At 50.9% G+C, this 24,141-nt stretch overlaps 3 protein-coding genes across 3 annotated transcripts; 2 read left to right on the forward strand and 1 right to left on the reverse strand.

Annotated features, from left to right (window-relative positions):
* The first annotated feature begins 6,996 nt into the window (after window positions 1-6,996).
* On the forward strand, window positions 6,997-8,625 carry LOC137835544 (uncharacterized). Its single transcript, XM_068644098.1, has one exon. The coding sequence runs from the start codon at window positions 6,997-6,999 to the stop codon at window positions 8,623-8,625; it is 1,629 nt and encodes a 542-aa protein (XP_068500199.1).
* Window positions 8,626-12,228: 3,603 nt separating this feature from the next.
* On the forward strand, window positions 12,229-14,497 carry LOC137835551 (uncharacterized). The gene is made up of 2 exons (XM_068644111.1): window positions 12,229-12,562; window positions 14,385-14,497. Exons 1-2 carry the CDS (start codon window positions 12,229-12,231, stop codon window positions 14,495-14,497), a joined length of 447 nt encoding a protein of 148 aa, XP_068500212.1.
* An 8,456-nt stretch (window positions 14,498-22,953) lies between these two features.
* LOC137835559 (uncharacterized) lies at window positions 22,954-23,331 on the reverse strand. Its single transcript, XM_068644123.1, has one exon. It carries the CDS (start codon window positions 23,329-23,331, stop codon window positions 22,954-22,956), a length of 378 nt encoding a protein of 125 aa, XP_068500224.1.
* Between the last annotated feature and the right edge of the window lie 810 nt (window positions 23,332-24,141).

The following is a 24,141-nucleotide window of genomic DNA, read 5'->3' on the forward strand; positions in this document are numbered from 1 at the left end:
GGGATTCCTTTGGAACGCCCCCTCCTCAGGTATGAACAGCTGGCCCCGGTGTCAGATACTAGGCATAAGTTAAAAGCTTGGGCACTTAGTCCCTGAGTAGGGGTCAAGGGATTCCTTCGGGACGCCCCCTCCTCAGGTATGAACAGCTGGCCCCGGTGTCAGATACTAGGCATAAGTTAAAAGCCCGGGCGCTTAGTCCCTGAGCAGGGGTCAAGGGATTCCTTCGGGACGCCCCCTCCTCAGGTATGAACAACTGGCCCAGTGTCAGATGCTAGACATAAGTTAAAACCCGTGTGCTTAGTCCTTGAGCAGGGGTTAAGGGATTCCTTCGGGACGCCCCCTCCTCATGTATGAATAGCTGGCCCTGGTATCAGATGATAGATACAAGCTAAAATTTGGGTGCCTAGTCCCTGAGCAAGGGTTAAGGGATTCCTTCGGGACGCCCCCTCCTTCGGTAGGAATAGCTAGCCCCAACGTCTGATGTTCAGAACATTTCGGCTTGGTGTTTTTAGACACCCTGAGCATGATACCGCGCTGCGGTAGCAGGCCTCTCCTCAGTCGTGGACACCAAACGCAAAAGGATAAGGGCGGAGTTGCCCTGGTGTTTTACACACTCCATGGACGATACGATACTATTGTTTAGATCTCTCCATGGGCGTGGGCACCAGAGCGTGACTTTTTCCCCAAAGTATTTAGACACACTGAGGACACCCAGAGCAGGTCCCTCCTTAAATGTAGACACCCAACACATGAACAGATATAGTCCTCCCTCGCCTTTGAGCGATGCTGAGGCCATAGTGGAGACCAAATCCTTCCTTGCCTTTGGAAAATGACGAGGCAGGCGACGTTTTCGTGGGGAAGATTCCTCGCAGATACGAAGGCCAAGTAAGTTTCTTGGTGGAAAGACCAAGGGAAGGGTACGCATCACGTCTCAAAAGGAGAGAGTAGGAGATGAGATCATGTACTACTTAAAGAGCTAAAGTCGAACACGATGAAGGGGAGTATCGAAGGTAACACATGCGATACGGAAAAGAAAGCAGAAGCAGACACAAGTATGCAAAGATAAAGCAGATAACATTTAAGCATAAATCAAGAGTAATAATTATAGGTAAGGTTCATGACAGTGGCAAGTTAAGCAAAAGGCAATTATATACACGTCAAATATTGGGTTGAAACTTGAAGTAAGACTATTCTTCGGGGGCCTCCATGGGCACTATTTTGCCATCAACCACTTCGCTCAGAGGGCTGCAACCAGAAACGTCAATACCAGGATTTGTGCAGGCAGCTTGGACCAGAGCCTCTGCGAACCCTTCGGTGAAACTGGTGGCGGCCTCCCTTAGCAGCTTCTCCTCCGCAACCTTGAAATCGGCGGCTTGAACGGTCATCTCTTGGTCTTTGGAGGCCAAGGCAGAAATCAACTCTTGGACCTTGGCTTGGAGGGAGGTATTCTTAGTGGTTAACCTGGAGCATTCGTCAGTCTTGTCCGCGAGGGCGACCTTAGTCTTTCCCAACGTCTGCTCCCGATCCACGCATTGGTCCTCGAGTTTCTTCTGGTACGTTTTATAGGTCTCTGCCGCCGCCTCAAGGTCAGCGATTTTTGAGCAAAGGGGGACCACTTCACCAAGGAGCTCTACTTGGGATTGAGCCACCTCGTGCAATCGTTTATTGACCTCCTCCCTCGCTTCCCTCGCCACCCTCAGTGAGGCTTTGTATGCTTCCTCCTGACGCCCCCAGTGGGTGGCTAGCCTCTCCTTCTCCTCCTTTAGCTTCTCCTTCTCCTCTTTTAGGGAAGCAACTTCCTTCTTCAGTGCTTGGAAGGCAGAGTTTTGAGCATCTTTGGCCCTGGACTATTTGTGCCAGGCGTAGGCGCAAGACATGAAGGCCCCCATGTAGTAGTATAAACTTTCTCTCTGGGCCCCTTCAGCTTGATTAGCCGGGGAGTCCCTGGCCAGGAACCCCCTCAACGAATCTTGCATAGGAATAGGGAGCTCTGGGGCAGGCGGAGGAATGGTCGTGGCCTCAGTCTCAACCTCCGGGTTCGCCGGTTTAGGAGGGGAAGTGGCACTAGGGGGATCCTCCCTCAAAGACTCGGCCCCATGAGAGGAAGAAGGGGCTGAGGTGACTTGTTGAGGGGCATGCTTAATTGTCCTTTGACGCTTGAAGACCTGCCCCTCAGCAGAATCTTCATCATCATCAGTGACCACCACCACCCTTTTCCCTTTGTCAAGAGGGGCTGAGGGAGCAGCAGCCTCGGCCAGCGCAAGAGGCATGGTCGCAATGGGAAGTGGGGAGCTTGGAGGCTGGTGGGGAGAAGCTTGGACTGATGGGGTTGACGAAGTCGTGGCAGATTGAGATTGGGGGTTGGGAGAAGCTGAGGGTGCAGCAGAAGTCGGAGGGGCAAATGCCAAGGCCCCGTCCTTCGGCCTCAGCAACTGAGCCATCCGCAACCGTCGCTGCCTATCCATCTTAGAATCTGCACCAAGGAGACAAACATGGCAGAGGTTAAGCACAAGCTAAAACTAAAGCACGAAAAGAGCAGACAAATCATGTATCAAGCAAGAATCCAACGGAGGCAGAGACTAGAAGGTCATAGGGAGAGACACTCATACTTATGTATTGTGCTAGAGCTTCAGCGTTGTACTCTAGGCATATTAGGGTGGCGGTGTCAAAACCCCCCACGCTGGTCAAAATTTTACAAGCCTCTCGGTCGTTTGAGGGCAGTTCGTCCAATGACTTGGGCTTCACAGTCTTTACCTCCTTCACTCAGTATAGAGGAAAGCCGTCGAGGGCAGAGGGGTCGTAATCGGAGCAACAAACCTTGAAGAATTTGCCTTTCCACCCCTTAAAGGATTGCTGGAATAGGGATAGAAGGACCCTTCCAGGGATATTGCTGAGGCTCACCCAGAGGCTCTTCCCCTGTTTCTTCACTACGAAGAAATGTAGGAAGACGTCAACAGAGGGTGCACACCCGAAGAACCCACACAACACACCAAAAGCCTCGATGAAGGACCAACTGTTGGGGTGCAGCTGGGCTGGGGCGATGTTGATCTCTGTCAGCAACTCCCTCTCAAATCGGGAGAAGGGAAAGCGCATCCCAATACGCTTGAAGACCACTTGATAAAAATAAAAAAGGGGACCCCGTTGTTAGCCCGTTCATCCCCGCACACGGGCTCCCCTAGAGTGCAAGGAAGGACTGTGATGTCGTTATCATGCCTTTTCGCGAAGGCGCGATGATCATAGGTGCTTGGCTCCCATATATGGTCCCTCCAAGCTTTGGTGGAGACCAAGTCCGAGCACTCGTCGAGCAGGTCGTCTGGAGCCCATGTATAGAGGGCCATATGGTTGACGAAGGGGGGTGGAGGGTTGGCCGTTGTTTTAGTGCGTGCCATTGAGGAACAAACTGAAGAATGAAGAAGAGGAAAGGTTCAGCAAATAAGGGCAGGAAGAAAAGGGGGAAGAAACCCTAAGGAAACCCCTACCCACGCGAGAAGTTCAAAAGGGAGGGGGGAGGGGGGAGAAGCAGAAAGGTCATACCTTTTTGGAAAATACAAGGAAAATAAACAGTCCCAGGCAGTTATATCAGTACGGAAGCTATAGGGAGAGCCAGTAAAGGAGAAAGGTCATACCTTTTTGGGTATCTGAAGATTCAAAGATCAAAAGTGCAAGAGAGAGCGAAGGTTGCAGAGAGAGTTGGGGAAGATGAACAGTGGAGAGAATGCGGAGAGTGAATGAAACAGTGGTTGGGAGCGCGCGTTTTGAAAGATGTAACGTTAACCTGAGGAGTGCGAAAGGCGCTAGGTGATGGCCGTGCGATGAAACTGCGTGTCAAAAGATTAAAGCGCAACTAAAGACGTCACATCTTTAACGCAGAAAACGTCACGTCAGACTCTCAGGGAGTGTCAAGTCAAACTAAACAAGGGAATGTCACGTCAGCAAGAATGCCACGTAGGTAATGGGCGAGGCCTTAGTCTTCTCGCTGAAACAAGTGTCAGCTCAAGACTGGGGGGCTTGTGTACCGTCCCGTCCCCGGGCGTTGACCAAAAGTCAAATTCAACGTGTGGTAGGACCCCTCGTGGGACCCAAGGAAGAAAGTCAACAGATTGACTGCCTGAGGCATCGCCGGGTTAATGCGTCGCCAATAGGGAGCGTCGCCTTGCTAAGGTGTCGCCTAAGAAAGGCGTCGCCAGGTTAAAGCATCGCCAAGTAAAGGCGTCGTCGGGTTAAGGCGTCGCCAAGACAAAAGCACCAAGCTAAGACACCACAAGGAGGCTTTGGGCCTCGGTAGTTCAGAACGGTAACAAAGAGAAGAGAAAGGTGGCCTCAGGGCCATAAGTTCTAGTACCAGAAGGGGGTAACCTGACTCATGAAGTATCCACGCCACTGTTGGGAGACCCTAGGACAAATACGACCCATGAGAGGGCCACGACCAGGGGAGAACCACGTGCGTGGTACGAGAGAAAGATAGATACACCCCTAGGGCAAGTGACTCGGGATTAGAGCGCATGAGTTGGCGCCCAGAAAGTCCCCTCACACGCCAGATGCACTTCAAGGAAGGAGGACTCACACAATGGATTAACCCTAAGCTGGGTTACGACGCTGTGAGGCCCTCCGCATAGAGTAACGATCAAGTCAGAAGGACACGTGGCAATTGGCACGTGCTCATTAAATGTTTCAGTGAAAGTTTGCCAAGGTACGGACTAATTCAGTTAAGATTCGAACGTTCCAAGGAATTTTTTTAGACGCTTTCAATGCGCTTTAACGCGTTTTAAATGCGAAAGGTGTATAAAAGGAGACCTTGGGACGTTTGAAAAGGGGGGAAGTTTTAACCTAATTCTCGCAAGTCTTACACAGAACACAACCCTAGTTGCTTTTGCTGCGCACCCACTGTGAGCACAAGACAATTAGGGCAACACAGTTTTGGTTATTCTTTCGACCACCTTGAGAGGGTGTGTCACCTTTGATGTTTCTCGCTAGCTGACTTGATCGTCGAAGTGCAAACGGCCACGAGGGCGCCCCTTTGTTCACTTCTTTTCAGGTATCACAGACGGAGCATAACGAATGTGCCTTAGCTCGCGAGGACGAGCCACTCGCAAAGACGACCCTGGTCAACCGGCGGGAACATTGGCGATGACCTAACCTGGCGACGCCTCACCTTGGCGACGCCTAACCTGGAGACGCCTTCCCTTGGCGATGCCTTAATCTGGCGACGCCTTGTCCTGGCGACGCCCACACCTTGTGACGCCTACACCTTGTGACGCCTACACCCTGGCGACGCCTCAAGCGGTCAATTCGTTGACTTTTTTCCTTGGGTCTTGTACCGTCCCTTCCCCGGGTATTGACCAAAGTCAAAGTCAACATATGGTGGGACCACTCGAGGGCCCCAAAGAAGGGAAGTCAACAGATTGACCACTGAAGGCGTCGCCAGGACAAGGCGTCGCCAAGATGAGGCGTCGCCCGGGCAAGGCGTCGCCAGGACAAGGCGTCGCCAAGACGAGGCGTCGCCCGGGAAAAGCGTCGCCAAGACGATTCGTCGCCCGGGCAAAGCATCACCAAGAGAAGGCGTTGCTTGAGTAAGGCGTCGCCAGGAGAAAGCGTCTCCAGGTTAAGGTGTAGCCTAGAACAGTAACAAAGAGAAGAGAAAGGTGGCTTGAAAGCCATAGTTCTGGTATCAGTAGGGAATAACCTGACTCGTGAAGTACCCACGCCACCTCAGGGAGACCCCCGGGATAGATGCGACCCATAAGAGGGTCACGCCCATGGGTGAACCAGGTGCATGGTGCGAGAGGAAGGTAGATACACTCCCAGGGCGAGTGACTAGAGGTTGGGGCGCGTGAGTTGGCACCCAGAAAATCACCCTATACACTAGAGGAACTTCGAGGAAAGAAGACTCACACAATGGAACAACCCTAAGTTGGGTTACGGCGCTGAGAGGCCCCCTGCGAAGAATAACGATCAAGTCAGAAGAACACGTGGCAATAAGCACGTGTTCATCAATATTTTGGTGAAAGTTTGCTAAGGTACGCGTTAATTTAGTTTACGTATCAAATGTTTCGAGGCACATTTTTATACGTTTTCAATGCGCTTTAACGCGCTTTAAATGTAGGAGGTGTATAAAAAGGGACCTCGGGACATTTGAAAAAGGATCCAAGTTTTGACCTAATTCTCGCAGTTTTACACACAGAGGAACCTAGTTGTCTTGTTGGCGCACCCACTGTACGCACGGGAAATTAGGGCAGAAAGCATTAGTTACTCAGTTATTTGACCACCTTCAGAGCATCTATTCACGGTGTCGATACGGGGGTGCGTGACCTTTGATGTTTCTCGCTAGCTGACTTGATCGTCGGAGTGCAAACGGCCGCGAGGGTGCCCCTTTGTTCACTTTTTTTTCAGGTACTCACAGACGGAGCAGAACGAAGGAGCCCTAGCTCGTGAGGATAAGTCACGCATAAAGATGACCCAGGTCAACCGGCGGGAACATTTAACGCCCACCGTGAGGCCGATATAAAACATCTGTCCCACCACACAGTTTTTCAGTTCCAGTTGAAGATTCCAACGCAGTCTCAGTCCTCAAATCACAGATAGTCAAGAAGGCTTCCAGAAACTACGAACATGAGACCCGCACGTGCTAGGAGTTAAGAGATGACCATGCAACAACTCATGGGCATGATGCAAGGGTTGAGAGAGGCAATGGAAGCATCAAAGGCGGAGCAAGAGCGCATGCAGGCGGATCTCACAGCATCTCAGGCGAGAAACGATGAGCTCCCTTGGCACCAACGAGGAGCTACGCCGTGGATGGCGCGACGTAGACGAGCCTGAGACCGCCACCCCACAGGCGATCCTAGAGACGGCAATTCCCAACACATTCACGGGGCCCAAAGTAACCTTCACAGGGATGGAGGGCCCTGAGGCGCACCTTATGCGTTCCACACGCAGATGATGCTGGTAGGCGGTTCTGATGTCGTAAGGTGCAAGATTTTCATGAGCACTTTGACGGGGATGGCCATGGATTGGCTCATCAGCCTCCCAGAGGGTCACATCACGTCTTTCACACAGCTCTCGAGGCTATTCAGAGAGCAGTATCTAGCCAACAGGGCCCCACCCCCAGTTTCATACGACCTATTCGACGTGAAGAAGTATCAAGGTGAGACCCTGAAAGAATACATAAACCGCTTCGGGGCGCAGGTGGTGAAGGTGGGTACCACAGACGAACCCATGATCGTGTACGCATTCAGGAAAGGGGTGTGTCCTGGGTCCTTCAGCAAGTCACTCAATCGCAGCCGCCCCAAGACTTTTGCTGAAGTAAGGCGTCGAGCGATAGAACACATTGCCTCTCAGGGTGAGGCACACGAGAAATGCACGACTGCTGCACCCACACGCCCAAGAGCGCAAATTCGCACACAACCTGCTAGGGTCCACGAAGCCTCTACAGAAAGAAAGAACCAAGATAGGAAGCGCACCTACGAGGCAAGGAGGACCCAGCCTAGGGGTCGAGCAGAAGGAAGGAGAGAGGGAAATAGACCTCTAAGGCACAATTTTGTGGTAGAACTTAAAGACCTCATCGTTGTGCCCAATATAGCTGACAGGTTGAGGCCACCGGTAAAGTCCGACAAAGTGCTGGGACCTCACATAGAATCATGGTGCGAATTTTACGAAGCATTCGGGCACCGTATTAACAATTGCTTAGCACTGGGCTATCAGTTGGATGAGCTTGTGAAGAATGGTTTCCTAAAAGATTATCTCGCTGGGCCTACCACAACCACAGCCACGACGACAACAGAGGAAGGTCAAGCGCACGAAGTACCGACTCACGGAGAAGTACACACCATTTCTGGTGGTTTTTCCGGAGGAGGACCCACTGCCTCTCAGTGTAAGAAATACGTGAGGTCAGTAAGTTCGATTGCTGAGGAGTTTCTGGATGACCCGTGGGAGTCAGACCTCGTTTTTACAAGGGCTGACCTGCGGGATGTCGTCCCACACAATAACGACCCCGTTGTCATTTCAGTAGTCACAGCGGGAAGGAAAGTACACAGGGTTGTCGTCGACCATGGCAGTTCTGCAGACGTCATGTTTTGGTCCACCTTCAACAAGTTACAGTTATCCCTTGATATGCAGAGACCCTACACTGGATGCTTGTATGGGTTTGCAGATAACCTAGTGGAGGTACCTGGTTACCTGGAACTGAGGACGACGTTCACTGATGGAGCGGCGTCGCGCACCGAGAATATCCGGTACTTGGTGGTTAACGCCAACTCAGCCTACAACATCTTGTTAGGCAGACCTGCCTTGAACAGATTAAGGGCAGTGTCCTCCACACGCCACATGAAGATGAAATTACCAGATCTTAGTGGCAAAGTAATCGTAATCAAGTCGGATCAGGAAGAGGCCCGGAAATGCTATGAAAATAGCCTAAAGACCAAAAGAGGCATGGTCATGGTGATTGAACGACCACCCGTTTCAAATTCGCGAGTGGAGTTAGAACCAGTACAAGAGGTGACGCCCGCGGAGTCCACGCCTGTCGAGGCCACGCTCATAGGTGCGACGCCTATAGAGGGTGTGCGCGTAGAAGAAAGTTATGGTGATGCCTCACCGATGGAAGAAGTATACCCAGAGGCCTCGCCCTCATAACAAGCATCGGAGGAGGTGATGCCCGATGCATCCGACAGGGCGACGCCTATAGAAAAAGACCGCAGGAGCGAGTCTCGTGCAGAGAGTGTGCAGGGTGAGCGATCCCAACCAATAGACAACGTGATGGAGAGGCAGATAGGAGGTAAGGTGTTCAAAGTAGGACGTTTCTTGAGCCAGAAAGAATAGGAAGAGGTAGCTGCGGTAATCTCACGCCACCTAGATGCATTCGCATGGACTGCGGCGGACATGCCAGGCATCGACCCAGATTTTTTGTGCCACCATCTTACCATGGACGCCAAGATTCGCCCTGTGCGACAGAGAAGGAGGAAGTTCAACGAGGAGCGATGCCTCGTCGTGAAGGAAGAGACGCAGAAGCTGCTAAGAGCTGGGCACATCAGAGAGATACAATACCCTGAGTGGCTGGCCAACGTGGTTCTAGTGAGGAAGGCGAATGGGAAATGGAGGATGTGCGTTGACTTCACAGATCTGAACAAGGCATGCCCCAAAGATTCGTACCCACTGCCCAACATCGACGCATTAGTGGATAGCGCCTCGGGCTGCAAGATGCTGAGTTTCTTGGACGCATTCTCAGGTTACAATCAGATCAAGATGCATCCCAGGTGATCCTGCCTGTTGACCAAGACGCTGGAGCCTTGCCTCGTCAAACCTAGATCGACTTCTGCGCCATGTTAGCCTCCGTCCTTCACCGCGATCCACCTCAAGAACCTGCAAAAGACAGAACGGCGCCGCTGCGGCCGATCACGCTCCGACGCCCAAGTCAGCGACTGAACCACCAAATACTAAGATAAAAGTCAAGAACTCTAAGGAACCGTGCAAAGTTCTCTCTCAGCGTACTCGAAACTCGCAAGCGTAAAGAAGCAATCTAAACGTGCGTACCTCAAAAGTTCGTTAGAATCTCTTATATACCTGCGCACTTTCTCTCTCCAGACAGTTACACTTCTGGACACGTGGCTCGCATCCAGCTGTACACGTGTCACCATCTGGAGCATCCTTGACTTGGGCGCCACTTCTTACTCTTCAGGTTTTTTGGCTAAGTTACTTATGCATGACACAACTCAGTGCATAGTTGCCTTGGAGCGTGATCTCTTCTGAATGGCGAGTTCGGGTGCCTTCGTACACACCTTCCCTGTGGTCTCGTCGGCCGCCTTCATGATCTACTCTACCTGCTTCACCGTGTATGTTCAGGTAAGCTGCCTCCTGAGCTCATCCTCTGGCTAGCTAGGAAATGACTATCTGACTTCATCTTCGGCGATGTCCTTGTTTCGGCGATCTCTAATCACTTGGTCGCCTGGGTTCACATCTGGCGACTTCATCTTCAACCCGGTGACCGCCGGTTTAGGTATGCTGGAGATCGGAGCACGCCAACTTAATAACCGACGACTACACGAGCCCCCTGACTTCCTTCCTTTCTGCCAGCCAGGTGTCCTGCTCAACACGCCTATATAATAGCTCGATGCCACATCATCACTTCCGACTACCAGGGCGGTACACCAGGGATGAGAGCAAAACGACGTTCATGACGGAGACGAATAGTTACTGTTACAAGGTGATGCCATTTGGGTTGAAAAATGCAGGCGCCACCTACCAGAGTTTGATGGACAAGGTCCTTGCACCCATGCTGGGAAGGAACGTGTAGGCCTACGTAGATGACATGGTGGTGACTTCACACGAGAGAGGGCAGCACGCAGCGGATCTGGAAGAGTTGTTTGCTACCATATCAAAGTATCACCTCAAATTAAACCCAAAAAAGTGTGTTTTTAGCGTGGAAGCAAGGAAGTTCTTGGGATTTATGCTCACTGAAAGGGGAATAGAGGCGAACCCTGATAAGTGTGCAGCTATTATAGCCATGAGGAGCCCAACTTCAGTTAAAGAAGTTCAGCAATGGACTGGAAGGACGGCAGCTTTGTGTAGGTTTGTGTCTGCTGGAGGGGAGAAAGGCCACCCTTATTTCCACAGCTTCACAGTGGTGGTGATGACAAACCTTCCCATCCAGAAAGTACTTCAAAAGCCAGATGTAGCAAGGAGGATGGTTCACTAGGCGGTAGAGCTGTCGAAGTTCGATATCCAGTATGAACCCAGGGGGTCCATCAAAGGGCAAGTCTATGTTGACTTCGTGGCAGAGCTCTCACCAGGAGGAGACCCTCGAGAAATGGAGTTAGGGTCACAGTGGATGCTCTCAGTGGATGGATCTTCCAATCAGCAAGGGAGTGGCGCCGGAATAATTTTTGAAGGGCCTAATGGAGTGTTGATCGAGCAAGCTTTACGCTTCGCCTTCAAAGCGAGCAACAACCAGGCGGAGTATGAGGCATTGATTGATGGGATGCTGTTGGCTAAAGAAATGGGTGCTCAGAGCCTCCTGGCAAAGAGTGACTCACAATTGGTCACAGGGCAAGTGACGGGGGAGTATCAGGCAAAGGATCCACAGATGGCCGCATACTTGAGGTACGTCGAGATGTTGAATAGAGCCTTCGCTGCCTTTGAGTTGGTGCATGTCCCTAGGGAGCAGAATGCCAGAGCTGACCTGCTTGCCAAGCTGGCCAGCTCAGGCAAGGGGGGAAGGCAAAGGACTGTAATCCAAGAGACCCTCAAAACGCCGCGAAAGTTTGTTGCGGACAACAGGGTGGATGTTCTTCACGTTAGTGCAGCAAGGGGAAAGCCAAGGAACCATCACTCTTTGAGTCAAGATACGGCAAGGGCACCCTGCATTAGTACTTACGCGACCTTGCTAGAAGAAGAAAAGGGTGTACAGGTATGTGCTTTGGAGGAAGGCGACACATGGATGACCCTTTACAGGCTATACCTAGCGGACGGAATCCTCACAGCGGAACCAGAAGAAGGCAAGAAGATTAAGAGGAACGCCGCAAGGTACACCTTAGTAGATGGGATATTATTCAGACACGTGTTTACGCACCCTATCTTGACGTGCGTAAGTGGCGACGAGTGCACCGTGATAATGGCTGAACTCCACGAAGGTATTTGTGGGAGCCACATGGGAGGAAGATCCTTGGCATCCAAGGTAATACTTGCAGGGTTTTTCTGGCCAACAGTAAGAGAGGACTGCGTACGATACGCCTAGCATTGCAAGCAGTGTCAGATGCACGCTGATTGGCACAAGGCGCCGCCAGAGGAACTGAGATCCATATACAGCCCATGGCCTTTCCATACTTGGGGAATTGATATCTTAGGCCCGTTCCCATTGGCGATAAGGCAGATGAAGTACTTGATTGTTGCCATCGAATACTTCACCAAGTGGATAGAGGCAGAACCAGCACAGATCACTGCGCACAAGGTACAACACTTTGTTTGGAAGAACATTGTGTGTCGTTTTGGGGTGCCAAGGCGTCTCATTTCAGACAACGTCACCCAGTTCGCGAGCCAACAGTTGGGGAAGCTATGTACAGAAGTAGGAATCAAGCAGGTGTTTGCATCAGTCGAACACCCCCAGACAAATGGGTAGGTCGAGTCAGCAAACAGAGTTTTGCTGAGGGGTTTGAAACATAGATTAGAGAAGGCTAAAGGGCGTGGGCAGAAGAAGTACCAAGGATCGTATGGGCTTACCACACCACACCTCAATCTTCCACCATGGAGACGCCGTTCAGCCTAGTGTATGGGTCGGATGCCATGATCCCAGTGGAGATCCACGAGAACTCTCCTCGTTTCCTAGGATTCGTGGCAGAAGAGTCCAACGAGGAAAGAAAGGTGAACCTATATCTGAAAGATGAAGCCAGAGAAGAGGCGAAAATCAAGGCCGAGGCTGTGAAAAGAATAGTGGAGCGTCAATACAGCTCTAAGGTGAAGCTGCGACAATTCCAGGTTGGTGACCTAGTCATGAGGAAGGCTCACCGTTACGAGTTAGAAAACAAATTGTCTCTCAAGTGGACTGGACCGTTCAGGGTAACCAAAGCCAAAGGGAATGGTTCGTATAAGTTAGAGACTCTAGAAGGGGGCCCCATCCCACGTAGTTGGAATGCGGCGAATTTAAAGTTTTATTTCAGTTGAAATTTTGTAAAGGGGACACTCTTTTTCCCTCCCAGGGGTTTTTTAACGAGGTCACCCAAATAAAGAAAAGTTTAAGATATTCCTGCCTTAGTTTTTCCCTTTCACGTAAGATCAAAGATCAAAGAAACAAAGACAAAGATGGGGCGTCACCAAGATGAGGCGTCGCCAAGATAAGGCGTCGCCAAGATAAGACGTCGCCAAGGCAAGGCGCCGTCAAAGATGAAGCGCCGCCAAGATAAGGCGTCGCCGGAACAAGGCGTCGCCAGATAAAGAAGCGGAGGTCAGATGCAAAGCAAGATAAAAGGTATGTTGAGTGTAGGTTAAAATTCCGGGTGCCTAGTCCTTGAGCAGGGGTTAAGGGATTCCGTCGGGACGCCCCCTCCTCAAGTATGAATAGCTAGCCCGGGTACCAGATGTCAGTGTAGGTTAAAAATCCGGGTGCCTAGTCCTTGAGCAGGGGTTAAGGGGTTCCTTCGAGACGCCCCCTCCTCAAGTATGAATAGCTAGCCCCGGTACCAAATGTCAGTGTAAGTTAAAAATCTAGGCGTCTAGCCCTTGAGCAGGGGTTAGGGGATTCCTTCGGGACGCCCCCTCCTCAGGTATGAATAGCTAGCCCCGGTGTCCGGTGTTTTAGACACCCTGAGGACGATACGGCGCTGCTGTAGTAGGCCTCTCCTCAGGTGTGGACACCAAACGCAAAGAGATAAGGGCTCAGGTGCCCTGGTATTTTAGACACTCCATGGATGATATGGTGTTGTCGTATGGGCATCTCCATGGGTGTGGGCACCAGAGCGCGACTCTTGTCCCAAGTGTCTAGATACGCTGAGGACACCCAGAGCAGGTCCCTCCTCGAGCATGGGCACCCAGTACAGTTGAGATAAGTCCTCCTCGCCCTCGAGCGATGTCGAGGCCACAGGAGAACAAATAAGCCCTCCTCGCCCTTAAGCAATGTCGAGGCCAGAAAGGAAAGATGAGACCCCTTTCATCCTAAATGATGGTAAAGCCAGCGATACCTTTAGTAGTAAGCGCTTGGGGGCTTAAGAACAAGTAAGTGAAGAGCAAGGAGGAGGTGAATGATGGAAGCACGAGTTACCGAAGATAGGAGAAGTATGCGAAGTTAAATCCCCCTTTACCTTTTGGCAGAGGCGTCGCCTTCATGGGGAGGATTCCTCGCAGATACGAAGACCAAATAAGTTTCTTAAATGGAGAGACCAAGGGAAAGGTACGCGTCACGACTTAGAAAGGGAGAGTAAAAGAGGAAGTCATGTGCTACCTAAAGGGTTAGAAGCAAAGTGGTGAATCACGCATTGAAAGTAGGTACCAATTACGCCTTTGACATGATAAAAGAAACAGAGACAGATAAAGAGTAAGAGAAGCTAAAAGATACAAGAGAAGTTAAAGCAAACAAGGATGCAAAAGTCGAATAAGTATTTAAACAAGAGCTAATTGTCGGAGTTACAAATAAATTCAAATATATATATACCAAGTTACAGGGAAGGGGTTCAAACTACGCAGAGTTTCACTCCCCAAGGTCGAGGGGGACGACCTTCCCATAGGGCTGCAGTTGGAGGTGTCAATCCCCGAGTTTTCGCAGGTGGCTTGAGCTAGGGCCTCCTTGAAACCCAATGCAAAGGTATTGGCCATATCGTCGATGAGTTTCCCTTTGGCTGCTCCAGCTTTTTGATTGTGGAGTCGTAAATCTCCCTCTCTGCAATAAGCCCTTTTTTGGCCCTCTCCAGCTCCTCGATCGCGGAGTCCTCGGAGGCTAGCTGCTTCTCAAGAACCTACTTCTCCACCTGGAGCCTGTTCAACTTGGTCTGGAACTGGCCATGCTCAGTTTGGAGAAGGTTGAGCTTTTCCATTTTTTTCAGCTAGCTCCCCCTCGGTCTTCTCCAACGGTTGCTCCCGGGCAGCACATTGGTCAGCAAGTCGTTTCTGTTGTGCCTCGGAAGTTCGCATCACCGCTTCAAGAACAGTGATTTTGGATTGGAGGGACGCCACCTAGGTAAGGAGCTCAGTGCCAGCTTGTCCTACGTCATGTAGACGTTTGCAGGTTTCTGCATTGATCTCTTTGGCACTCATCAAAGAGGCTTTATAGACCTCCTCTTGGCACGCCCAGCCTCGGGATAGGCTCTCTTTCTCCTCCTTCAGGGTAGCTACTTCCCGTTGGAGGGCTTGGATGGCGCCTGCCTCTTCGAATTTAGATTTGGCCTGAGCGCGCCACTCAAGGGCAATGGCCAAGAAGGCACCCAAGTAATAGGGCATGCCCTCCCTCCTTTCATTAAAGGAGCTCCCCGGTGACGACCTATCATTGAAGCCCCTCATCAGCTGCCTGATTAGCGGAGGGATCTCCAAGAGCTCTGGAGTGGACGCTGGGGCGGCGGGGGGCAGTGTTGGTGTTGGTAAGGGCGCGAACTCTACCACCCCCTCCTCTTGGACTGTTTGGCGTGGGGAGATGTGGCATTGGGGGGTTGTCCCTCATAGACCCCACATCCGAGTCGTCATCATTGGAGGAAACGGTAAGCACCCTCTTGCCTTTGTCAGGAGGGCCTATGGAAGGAACGCTAGCTACAGCCAGTGGGACTGCAGCGATGGGAAGGGGTGAGTGAGGTGTTTCGAGTGTTGGAGGAGAGTTGAACGTTTGGGCTGTGGAAGGTGTTTGCGACGTAAGAGGGGAGTTTGGTGTTTGGTGGGAATGGGGAGAGCTAGGTGTTTCGGTAGTATGGGGTAGTAGTGATGATGGCGATGGATTGGACTTGAGGGGGGAGGTGCTGGAGGCACCGGCCTTTGTGGACGTCGTGCCAAGACGAGCCTTCAAGGACCTGGCCAGCTCCATTGGTGTTGCGGAATCCATCACTCATGCTGCACCAAAACAAACCAAGCAACAAAAGCTAGTTAGGTGAGAAGTGTCAAATACGTATGGCCATGCATAGAAACATAGAGTTAAGGTTTGAACTCAGGGCCAAGTACAGGATGTCAACTCTGCTACTGAGGTAAATTCACAGAGCAACAACACGTGTGGAGATCAGAGCAGGTAAACATTGCTTGCGATAATTAGAGAAAGCACGACTAAGAATCAAATATGAAGAAGACAAACAAGGGGCGAGACTCCATACCAAAATATGCAGAAAGAGCATCGGCCTTAAATTCACGAGATATAAGTGTCGGGGTGTGGAAAACGATTTTCAGGACAGCTAACGCCACACACACCTCCCTATCAGCAGAGGATAACTCGTCCAAAGATTTGGGCTTAGTCGGATTGGGCTTCTCCGTCCAGTACAGAGGAAAGCCATCCAGGGCTGCAGGGTCGTGCTTGGCGCAACACACCCTGAAGAAATTACCTTTCCAACCTTTGAAGGAGTTCTGGAAGAGGGTGAGGAGAATTCTGCTAGTAACCCCGGAAAAGCTCACCCAGAGACTTTTCCCTTGCTTTTTCACTTCAAAGAAATGAAGGAAAACGTCCACTGACCGTGGGATGCCTAGGTACCCACACAGGATCTGGAAAGCCCTGACGAAGGCCCAGCCATTTGGGTGTAGTTGGGCAGGGGCTACATTGACCTCCGTGAGCAGTTCCATTTTGAAGGTCGTGAAGGGGAGGCGCAGACCGATGCGCTTAAATACCGCTTGGTAAAGGAAAAAGAAGGGTTTTCCCCCATTGGACTTGTCGTCCACGCAAACTGGCTCCCCAGGGGTGCCATGACGGATGGAGATATGAGAATCATGGGTTTTGCAGAAGGCGTTGAAGTTGTACAACCTCAAGTCACCCAAATGTTTCTCTATGTCTTCAACAGTAGTTAAAGTGGTGCATTCGTCCAAGAGCTCGTTAGAAGCCCATGAATAAAGGGCCTTGTAGTGAACCCTTGGGAGAGGGGGATTGGGCGTTGTTTTCGTACGCGCCATAGGTTGGTAGAGAAGCTGGAGAAGGAAGCAAAAGCAAAGGCTTAGTGAAGGAGTTTCTGAAGAAGCAAATGGGACAAGACCCTAAGAAAACCCCCACCCACGCAAGAAACCCAGAAAAAAGGGGGAGAGTGAAGAAATGCAGAGAGAAGGAGAAGAACACAGAGCAATACAAGAAAATGAACAGTCCCAGGCAGTTATGAGATAATACAGTAAAGTGTAAGGAGGGTCGGAGTAGAAAAACCATACCTTTGTTGATGGAAGTGGGGCTGCGAGCTTTCGTAGGGATGAAGAACGCAAGAGATGCAGAGGAGATGAACAGTAAGAGGAGATGCAAAGAGTGAATGAAACAGTAGTCGAAGCGCGGGATTTCGAAGACTTAAACGTTACGACTGAAGCGTAAGAGGCGCTAGATGGGGACCGTGTGATTGGGCCACGTGTCGAAGGATTAAGCGCTAACTTGAAGCGCAAGAGGCACCAAGCGCTGGCCGTGCGATTGAGCCACGTGCCAAGAGATTAGAGCATGACCCAAAGCGTCACCTTTCCCGCTCAGAGAATGTCACATCGTCAGAACACTCGAGGGAATGTCGCATCAGTGGTACGAAGAATGTCACATCAGCTGATCAGAGAATGACACGTCATCAAAGTGCCACGTAGACAGTAGGGCGAGGCCTTAGTCTTTTCGCTGAGAAGAAGTTATCAACTCAAGACTGGGGGGCTTGTGTACCGTCCCGTCCCCGGGTATTGACCAAAGTCAAAGTCAACATATGGTGGGACCACTCGAGGGCCCCAAAGAAGGGAAGTCAACAGATTGACCACTGAAGGCGTCGCCAGGACAAGGCGTCGCCAAGATGAGGTGTCGCCCAGGCAAGGCGTCGCCAGGACAAGGCGTCGCCAGGACAAGGCGTCGCCAAGACCAGGCGTCGCCCAGGCAAAGCTTCGCCAAGACGAGGCATCGCCCGGGCAAAGCATCGCCAAGAGAAGGCGTCGCCAGGAGAAAGCGTCGCCAGGTTAAGGTGTAGCCCAGAACAGTAACAAAGAGAAGAGAAATGTGGCTTCAAAGCCATAGTTATGGTATCAGTAGGGAATAACCTGACTCGTGAAGTACCCACGCCACCTCAGGGAGACCCCCGGGATAGATGCGACCCATAAGAGGGTCACGCCCAGGGGTGAACCAGGTGAATGGTGCGAGAGGAAAGTAGATACACTCCTAGGGCAAGTGACTAGAGGTTGGGGCGCGTGAGTTGGCACCCAGAAAATCACCCCACACGCCAGATGCACTTCGAGGAAAGAAGACTCACACAATGGAACAACCCTAAGTTGGGTTACGGCGCTGAGAGGTCCCCCTGCGAAGAATAACGATCAAGTCATAAAAACACGTGGCAATAAGCACGTGTTCATCAATATTTTGGTGAAAGTTTGATAAGGTACACGTTAATTTAGTTTACGTATCAAATGTTTCGAGGCACATTTTTATACCCTTTCAATGCGCTTTAACGCGCTTTAAATGCAGGAGGTGTATAAAAAGGGACCTCGGGACATTTGAAAAAGTATCCAAGTTTTGACCTAATTCTCGCAGTTTTACACACAGAGAAACCCTAGTTGTCTTGTTGGCGCACCCACTGTACGCACGGGCAATTAGGGCAGAAAGCACTAGTTACTTAGTTATTTGACCACCTTCAGAGCATATATTCACGGTGTTCGATACGGGGGTGCGTCACCTTTGATGTTTCTCGCTAGCTGACTTGATCGTCGGAGTGCAAACGGTCGCGAGGGCGCCCCTTTGTTCACTTCTTTTCAGGTACTCACAGACGGAGCAGAACGAAGGAGCCCTAGCTCGTGAGGATAAGTCACGCATAAAGACGACCCAGGTCAACCGGCGGGAACAGGTCCCTTGAGGGGCCCCAGCATACGTTGACTTTTTCTTTGACTTTGGTCAACGCCCGGGGACGGGACGATACACAAGCCCTCCAGTCTTTAGCTGACACTTGTTTTCAGCAAAAAGACTAAGGCCTCGCCCTATTGTCCACGTGGCACTTTGATGACGTGGCATTTCCTGAGTGGCTGACGTGACATTCCCTTGAGCGGCTGACGTGACATTCCCTGGAGCAGTGGACGTGACACTTCCTAGGCATCTGACGATGCAACATTCTCAGAGCGGGAAAAGTGACGCTTTGGGTCATGCTCTAATCTCTCGACACGTGGCTCAATCGTATGGCCAGAGCTTGGTGCCTCTTGCCCTTCAAGTTAACGCTTAATCTCTTGACACGTGGCTCAATCGCACGGTCCCAATCCACTCTTGCGCTTCAGTCGTAACGTTTAAGTCTTCGAAATCCCGCACTTCAACTACTGTTCTATTTTCCCTTGCGTTCTTCTCTACTGTTCATTCTTCTTTTCTCTGAAGCTCTCGCGATCCCTCCCCTCTTCGTTCACAAAGCTCATCCCTTTCCATTTCCAAATCACCAAAGGTATGGTTTTTCTACTCCGGTCTCCCTTGCACTTTATTGTATTGAATTCATGACTGTCTGGGCTTGTTTATTTCTTCTGCATTTCTGTGTTCTTCCCCTTTCCTCTGCTTTCTCGTTCTTCCCTCTTTTCTGGATTTCTCGCGTGGGTAGGGTTTTTTTAGGGTCTCTCTTCCCCTTTCTGTCTTAACGTCATTCGCTGAACCCTTCCTCTTCTTCATTTTTCAGCTCTTCTCATCAAACTATGGCGCGTACAAAAACAACACCCAATCCTCCCCCAAAGGTCGACTATAAGGCTCAGTACCCCTGGGCCTCAGAAGAGCTCTTGGCTGAGTGCACTAGCCAAACCACCGTAGAAGACGTGGTGAAGCACCAAGGTGACCCACATTTATACAACTTTAACGCCTTCTGTAGCACCCACGACTCCCACATCTCTGTTCGCCATGGCACCCCTGGGGAACCAGTCTGTGTGGACAACCAGTTTAATGGCAGGAAACCCTTCATCTTCATGTACCAAGCGGTTTTCAAACGCGTTGGTGTGCGCCTTCCTTTCACGTCCTTTGAGAGGGAGTTACTCACCGAGATTAACACATCCCCTGCCCAGCTACACCCCAACGGCTGAGCCTTCGTCAGGGCTTTTCAAATTCTATGTGGGCACCTGGGCGTCCCACCTTCAGTGGACGCTTTCCTTCATTTCTTTGAAGTGAAAAAGCAGGGGAAGAGTCTCTGGGTAAGCTTCTCTGGAATTGCCAGAAGAATCCTCCTAACCCTCTTCCAGAACTCTTCAAGGGTTGGAAAGGCCTCTTTTTCAGGGTGTGTGCGAACAAGCGCAACCCCACAGCTCTTGATGGGTTCCCCCTGTATTGGACGGAAAAGCCCAAACTGGTCAAACCCAAATCTTTGGACGAGCTGTCTTCCTCCGACAGGGGGGAGTGCGAGGCCTTGGTTGGCTTGAAGATCGTTTTCAACACGTTGAAGCTCTTAGCTTGTGAGTTCAATGCGCGCACCTTGTCTTCATACTTTGGTAGGGAAACTTCCCCCTTTCTTTGTCCTCCCTATCCTTGCCTCTTAATCGTGCTTTCTATGACTCATGCATGCGATGCTTGACTGTTTTAATTTCTATACTTGCTGTTGATCCGCAAATTTGCCTTAATAGTAGAGTTGGTATTCTGTACTCCAAATTTTCGCGTTAATATCAGCCCTAACCTTTGTTGCTTGATTTGTTTGGTGCAGCATCAGTGATGGATTCCGCCACGCGAATTGAACTGGCCAGGTCCTTGAAGGCTCGTTTTGAGGCAAAGGGCGGCGCCTCCAGCACCTCCCCTATCCAGTCCAATATGTTGCCACCATCTCCACTACCCCATATTGCCGAAACACCCAGCTCTCCCCATTCCCTACAAACACCAAACTCTCCTCTCACCCTCCAAACACCCAAATCACCCCCTCCCATTGCTGTAGTCCCACTGGCTGTAGCTGGAACTCCTCCTACAGCCCCCCTTGACAAAGGCAAGAGGGTGCTCACCATCTCCTCCGAGGATGAAGACTCGGATGTGGGACCTGCCTATAAGAGGAGGAGGACGAACCGTATTGTTTACTCACGTCTCCCTCGCCATCTCCTTCGCCACTAACAGTCCAGGAGGAGGGGGTGGTGGAGTCTGTCCCTTTATCAACACCAACACCAACACCAAATCCAACACCCGCCGCTCCAACACCTGCCCCAGAGCTTATAGCGATTCTCCCTCCCATCATGCAGCTGATGAGGGGTTTCAATAAGAGGCTGTCGCCAGGTGAATCTTCCGGAGTGCCACGGTCAGAGGGCATGCCTTATTATTTGGGGGCCTTCTTGGCCGTCACACTTGAGTGGCGCGCCCAAGCAAAGTCAAAGGTTGATGAGGCACGCACCCTCCAAACTCTCTGACAGGAAGTGGCTACCCTGAAGGAAGAAAAGGAGAGCCTGTGCCGAGGTTGGGCGTGCCAAGAGGAGGTTTACAAAGCCTCTTTGAGAAGTGCCCGAGAGGTCAATGCGGAAGCCGGCAAACGGCTACATGACGTAGGGCAAGCTGGCACTGAGCTTCTTGCACAGGTGGCGTCTCTCCAATCCAAAATTGTTGCTCTCGAAGTGACGATGCGAGCTTCCGAGGCACAATAGAAACGACTTGCTGACCAATGCGCTACCCGGGAGCAATTGCTGGAGAAGACCGAGGGGGAGCTAGCTGAAAAGATGGAGAAGCTCAACCTTCTCCAAACTGAGCATGGCCAGTTCCAAATTGAACAAGCTCCAGGTGGAGAAGGAAGTTCTTGAGAAGCAGCTAGCCTCTGGGGACTCTGCGATCGAGGAGCAGGAGAGGACCAAGAAAGAGCTTATTGCGGAGAGGGAGATTCAGGACTGCACAATCAAAGGACTGGAGCAGGCCAAAGGGAAACTTATCGATGATATGGCCGATACCTTTGCAGTGGGTTTCAAGGAGGCCCTAGCTCAAGCCGCCTGTGAAAACCCGGGGATTGACACCTCCAACTGCAGCCCTTCCAGCCATATTGTCGATGGGAAGGTTGTCCCCCTCGACCTTGGGGAGTGAACTTATGCATATCTTGAACCCTTTCCCTGTAACTTGGTATATACATTTGAATTTATTTGTAATTCTGACAATTGGCTCTTGTTTAAATACTTATTCGACCTTTGCCTTTACATCCTTGTTTGCTTTAATTTCTCTTGCACCTTTTATCTGTTTCTGTCTTCTTTACTACATCAAATGCATTTCCCTCGATACATCTCTTCATCGCTTCAGCTTTAACTCCTTAGGTAGCACGTGATTTCTTCTCTTGTTCTTTCTTTCTAAGTCGTACCGCCTACCCTTCTCCTGGTCTCTTCACTCAGAAACTGGCTTGGCCTTCGTATCTGCGAGGAGTCTTCCTCATGAAGGCGTCGCTTGCCACGCAAAGGAGGATTTAATTTCACGTACTTTCTGGCCTCTGGCACTTGTGCTTTCACGTTTCTTCTTCTTCTTGCTCTCATCTCTTCTCTGGCCTCGACATCGCTCAAGGGCGACGAGGACTTATCTTTACCTGTACTGGGTGTCCACGCTCGAGGAGAGACCTGCTCTGGGTGTCCTCATTGTATCTATACACTTTGGACAAAAGTCGTGCTCTGGTGCCCACGCCTATGGAGAGGCCTATACAATCAGCATCGTATCACCCATGGACTGTCTAAAACACCAGTGCAACTTAGCCTTTATCTCTTTGTGTTTGGCGCCCATGCTTGAAGAGAGGCCTACTACAGCAACGCCGTATCGTCCTCAGGGTGTCTAAAGCACCAGACACCGGGGCTAGCTATTCATACTTGAGGAGGGGGCGTCCCGAAGGAATCCCTTAACCCCTGCTCAGAGACTAGATATCCGGATTTTAACTTACACTGACATCTGGTACCGGGGCTAGCCATTCATACTTGAGGAGGGGGCGTTTCGAAGGAATCCCTTAACCCCTGCTCAAGGACTAGGCATCCGGGTTTTAACTTACACTGACATCTAGTACCAGGGCTAGCTATTCATACTTGAGGAGGGGGCGTCCCGAAGGAATCCCTTAACCCCTGCTCAAGGACTAGGCACCCGGGTTTTAACTTACACTCCACATACCTGTTATCTTGATTTGTGTCTGACCTCCGCCTCTTTATCTGGCGATGCCTACTTCTGGCGACGCGTTATCTTGGTGACGCCTCATCTTGGCGACACCTTATCTTGGCAACGCCTTATCTTGGTGACACCTTATCTTGGCGACGCCTTATCTTGGCGACGCCTCATCTTGGCGACGCCTCATCTTTGTCTATGTTCCTTTGATCTTACATGAAAGGGAAAAACTAAGGCAAGAATATCTTAAACTTTTCTTTTCTTTATTTGGGTGACCTCGTTAAAAAATCCCCGAGAGGGAAAAAGAGTGTCCCCTTTATAAAATTTCAACTGAAATAAAACTTTAAATTCGCCACATTCCAACTACGTGGGATGAGGCCTCCTTCTAGAGTCTCTAACTTATATGAACCATTCCCTTTTGCTTTGATTACTCTGAACGGTCCAGTCCACTTGGGAGACAACTTGTTTTCCAACTCGTAAGGGTGAGCCTTCCTCATGACCAGATCACCAACCTGAAATTGTCGCAGCTTCACCTTAGAGCTGTACTGACGCTCTACTCTTCTCTTCACAGCCTCGGCCTTAATTCTCGCCTCTTCTCTAGCTTCGTCTATCAGATCCAGGTGCACTTTCCTTTCTTCGTTGGACTCTTCTGCCACGAAACCTAGGAAACGAGGCGAGCTCTCGTGGATCTCTACTGGGATCATGGCGTCCGACCCATACACTAGGCTGAAAGGCGTCTCCATGGTGGAAGATTGGGGCGTGGTGTGGTAAGCCCATACGATCCTTGGTACTTCTTCCGCCCACGCCCCTTTAGCCTTCTTTAATCTGCGTTTCAAACCCCTCAACAAAACTCTGTTCGCTGACTCGATCTGCCTATTCGTCTGGGGTGTTCGACTGATGCAAACACCTGCTTAATTCCTACTTCTGTACATAGCTTCCCCGACTGTTGGCTCGCGAACTAGGTGCCATTGTCTGAAATGAGATGCCTCGGCACCCCAAAATGATACATAATGTTCTTCCAAACAAAGTGTTGTACCTTGTGCGCAGTGATCTGTGCCACTGGTTCTGCCTCTATCCACTTGGTGAAGTATTCGATGGCAACGATCAAGTACTTCATCTGCTTTATCGCCAATGGGAACGGGCCTAAGATATTAATTCCCCAAGTATGGAAAGGCCACGGGCTGTATATGGATCTCAGTTCCTCGGGCGGAGCCTTGTGCCAATCAGCGTGCATCTGACACTGCTTGCAACGCTGGGCGTATCGCACGCAGTCCTCTCTTACCGTTGGCCAGAAAAACCCTGCACGTATTACCTTGGATGCCAAGGATCTTCCTCCCACGTGGCTCCCACAAATACTGTTCCCGCCGGTTGACCTGGGTCGTCTTTATGCGTGGCTTGTCCTCACGAGCTAGGGCACCTTCGTTCTGCTTCGTCTGTGAGTACCTAAAAAGAAGTGAACAAAGGGGCGCCCTCGTGACCGTTTGACTCCGACGATCAAGTCAGCTAGCGAGAAA

This window comes from Phaseolus vulgaris, chromosome 11, assembly GCF_000499845.2.
Source record: "Phaseolus vulgaris cultivar G19833 chromosome 11, P. vulgaris v2.0, whole genome shotgun sequence".
In the NCBI taxonomy this organism is placed as follows: domain Eukaryota; kingdom Viridiplantae; phylum Streptophyta; class Magnoliopsida; order Fabales; family Fabaceae; genus Phaseolus; species Phaseolus vulgaris.